The following is a 3,708-nucleotide window of genomic DNA, read 5'->3' on the forward strand; positions in this document are numbered from 1 at the left end:
GTAACCTGCATATGCTGGGACATCTAAAGATTGGATTGTAAGTTCTCTCATATTCTCTCTCTCTCTCTCTCTCTCTCTCTCTCTCTCTCTCTCTCCCTCTGCTTCTCACTCTGTCTCTCTTTTCCCTCTTCTTCTCTCTTTTCTCCCTCCTCCTCTCTCTTTCTCTCTCCCTCCTCTTTCTCTTTCACCCTTTCTCCTTTCTTCCTTCCCCCCTCTCTCTCTTCCCTCCCTTCCCATTTGTCACAAATATGATAGTGTCATATCTGTGCTCTGAAATATTTACTGGCTACCCTTGTGGAACAAGAGAACAATTCCAAGCCCCTGGTTTGTATGTACTACTACTATAATGCCTGACTCATCCCCAGTATGTATTTGTGGAACTAATAAAAGCAAACCATGTATTAAGCAAAAGAATCTCACAGGTATTTCAAATTTAAACATTTAAGTCTTCATTGCCTCCCTGAAGAGATAAACACCCCTCAGCCTCCTTTTTCAGAGAAAGAAATATTACTGCAATCTTCCATATTGCTCAAAGCAGACACAGTCACACTTGATTCTTTATTTTCCTTATTCCATGTCTTATCAATCAAGTACTATTGCTTGTAGCTCCAAAATATGTTGTCAGCCATCTCCTTCTCTGCATCCCATTGTTGTCACCCCTCCATTGTCACTAACCAGATTTTAATAGTAACTCTTTTACTGATCTATTTCTTCCCTTGTCATCTCTTCAACTTATTCTCACTGTGTCCTGAAAACATGTCTTCAGATGAATATTGTGCTGTGTCTCTAACCTATAGCTAAGGCACAGTTTCTCCTTCAGGCACCATGTGCTCCTGTGTAACCTGATGACTTCTTCCTTCCCACCTCATCTCAGGACAATTGCTCTCTCACCTCTTGCTCCAATGATACCTACCTCTCCCCATTTCTCAATCATCTCATTACAGATTACAGTCCTGAAATTACTTATACCAGAAATGGCCAGCTTCTCCTCCAGATTGTCCAATACATCACTGAGCCATTAGTCAGATGTCTACTGACAGCGTGAAATGTGGTTAGTCTGACCAAATAATTTGGTTACTTATATTTGTCTAATTAAAGTCGTTGGGTTTGGGGGTTGTTTTGCTTTGTTTTAGTTTGGGAGGACAACTTAACAGGGCAGAGTAGCAGAGTTGAAGCTGAGCATGTGGTCATCTGTCTGAGGACCTCTTTCTTTAGGCTGCCTATCACTGAGGCCAGGCACTGTATCTTGGATCTTAGAAAGATTTCTGAGAACTGATGCATGGAATATTCCAGTCATGCCCTGCCCTTTCCAAGGATTCTTTTCACGAGCTGGAATGCAAATGTATGTTCACCAAGTAAATGAAACCAATTCCCTAAGGGTGACAGATATACAACAGATAAGGAGCCTGGGTCTTCTGCACAGAGGGAGCTACCATGTCAGTCCTGAGCACTTACACTCTATTATTCTGTATAAACTGCATTGTTAATAGTCAGTTCTTTGGTGCATCTGACAATGCGCAACCTATAACCATCTCACTCCATCAAATCACTACATCTTCCATTCCACTCTTCTCTCAACCTCCACCATCTTCATGGCCTTCGGAGAGAGCACGGTAATTTACAGTTACATATTTTCCTTCTCATCTATTGCCTGTCTCTCCCACTGGCTAGCAGGAGAGCACAGGTCATACTTAGTTGTTCGTCACTCCATCCCTAGGTCCGTCACGCTCTTAAAAGATGGCGATGAAAAGTTAGCTTCATACTAGACACGGGGCTCTCCTGCTTCCCAGGGTGACATTTATAACTTTATACCACATGCTTTCTATTAGGTCAAGTCTACATGGAACAGCTTGCCTCAACACAGTTCTTTAACCCAGAACTTTTATATTAATTTCGCATTAGTTCCTGAAATCTTCAGTAGCTGGGGAACATTAACAATTAAGGGCATGTGCTACGGGAAAAGTTTCAAGGCATTAGGGTGACTACTCAGCAGGGGATCTGTTGCTCTACTTTGCTCTCTTTGAAAGTGAATGAGAGGTCTGGGTTCCTTCCTTCCTTCCTTCCTTCCTTCCTTCCTTCCTTCCTTCCTTCTTTTCTTCTTTCTTCTCTCGTTCTCTCTCTCTTTCTTTCTTTCTTTCTCTTCCTCTTTCTTTCTTTTTTCTTCCTTTCTATTTTACATCAAAACCCTCAGTAAGGTTTTAAGAAGTAGAACTTTTGAGAGCAGAGCCCTCACTAAGGGACTGATACCCCCACAGGACTGTGCAGGTCAGCTCAGATCTAGGCTTAAGTTCAAGACCTTGCCTTCTCTTTGTCTTACATGTTTATTTGTCCATGTGTGTGACGATGCAAGACAACTCAAACACTGGGATTCTTTTCTACAACTATAAACCAAAAATAAAATAAAATAAAATAAAATAAACGTTTGTTGTTTACAATTTTACCTTGTCTCTGAGAGGCACTATATATGTCAGAGGAAATGGGTTAAGGTGCCCTCCTAAAACAGTCCAGTCTTTGAGGTCACAGATCCCAAATCACCAATGCCATCCCACAGCAGTAATAGATGAACCTCTATTATTAACCCAGCATGTTCATTCCTCACCTCCTATCTTACATCAATGTAAGAAAAGGAAAAGAATGTTTGCTCTTCCGTGACAGGTTTGATAGTCCCAATGAGCAGCATCCATTACCTGTGGGGGCCTTGGTTTTGGCCTTCTTGCTCTCCCGGGCCCCCTTCTGAGCCCACACTTGGACCGTGTACTCCACACCCGGCCTCAGGCCTGTGAGGACAGTGCTGCTCTTCTCCTTCCTCACTGGAATCTCCCTGGTCTCTCCATCAGCAGATGTGTAGCGCACCATGTATCTGTCAATATCAGCCTGCACCGGGTCCCAGGAGATGGTAGCTGTATTTTCAGTCACCTGATTGGTCACCAGGTTTTTAGGGCTGTCAATGTCTACAAGGAAAAGTCTTAGTCAGTATGTGCTGTTGGGTCAGCAAGATGGCTCAGTCAGTAGAGATGCTTGCACACGTGTGGCAACCTGACTGTCATCCCTGACACTGTAGGAGAGAACTAACTCTAGAAAATTATCCTCTGATCTCCACACATGTACCATGTCCTATGTGTGCACACACACACACATGCACACACATGCACAGAAATGATGATGGTGATGATGGTAGTGGTATGTTGGTGATGATGATGGCAGCAACAACAAGAAATCAATATGCACCATTAACAGGCCCAGAGTGCAGACACTGCTGGCTATGGTGAGTGGTGAGTTTTCATTTTCTGTTCTTTTCTATCTCAGACACTCTATTTTGGTGGGGGTTAGTTCATTTGCTGTTTGTTTCTTACTTGTCTTCATACATGCACATCTCTTCCCAGGAATGCTTCCCTACCCACATGGAGACCCTAAACAAGCAGAATCAGACAACCGAGAGTATGACTTCTACTAAAAGTTTAAAAAAAAAAAAACGGGCTGGTGAGATGGCTCAGTGGGTAAGAGCACCCAACTGCTCCTCCAAAGGTCCAGAGTTCAGATCCCAGCAACCACATGGTGGCTCACAACCATCCGCAACGAGACCTGGCGCCCTCTTCTGGAGTGTCTGAAGACAGCTACAGTGTACTTACATATGATGGATAGATAAATCTTTAAAAAAAAAAAAAAAAGAAAAAGAAAAATAAATTCAAACTATAAATAGAAAAGTAG

The 3,708-nt window shown here is 42.8% G+C and overlaps 1 protein-coding gene across 1 annotated transcript in view; it reads right to left on the reverse strand.

Moving 5' to 3' along the window:
* Positions 1-3,708, reverse strand: part of Tnn (tenascin N) — a 67,158-nt gene that overhangs the window by 26,105 nt on the left and 37,345 nt on the right. Inside the window, exon 14 of the mRNA XM_021168992.1 lies at positions 2,688-2,951. Coding sequence (XP_021024651.1) covers positions 2,688-2,951 — 264 coding nt within the window. The remainder of the gene's footprint in view (positions 1-2,687; positions 2,952-3,708) is intronic.

Source organism: Mus caroli, chromosome 1, assembly GCF_900094665.2.
Source record: "Mus caroli chromosome 1, CAROLI_EIJ_v1.1, whole genome shotgun sequence".
Classification (NCBI taxonomy): Eukaryota; Metazoa; Chordata; class Mammalia; order Rodentia; family Muridae; genus Mus; species Mus caroli.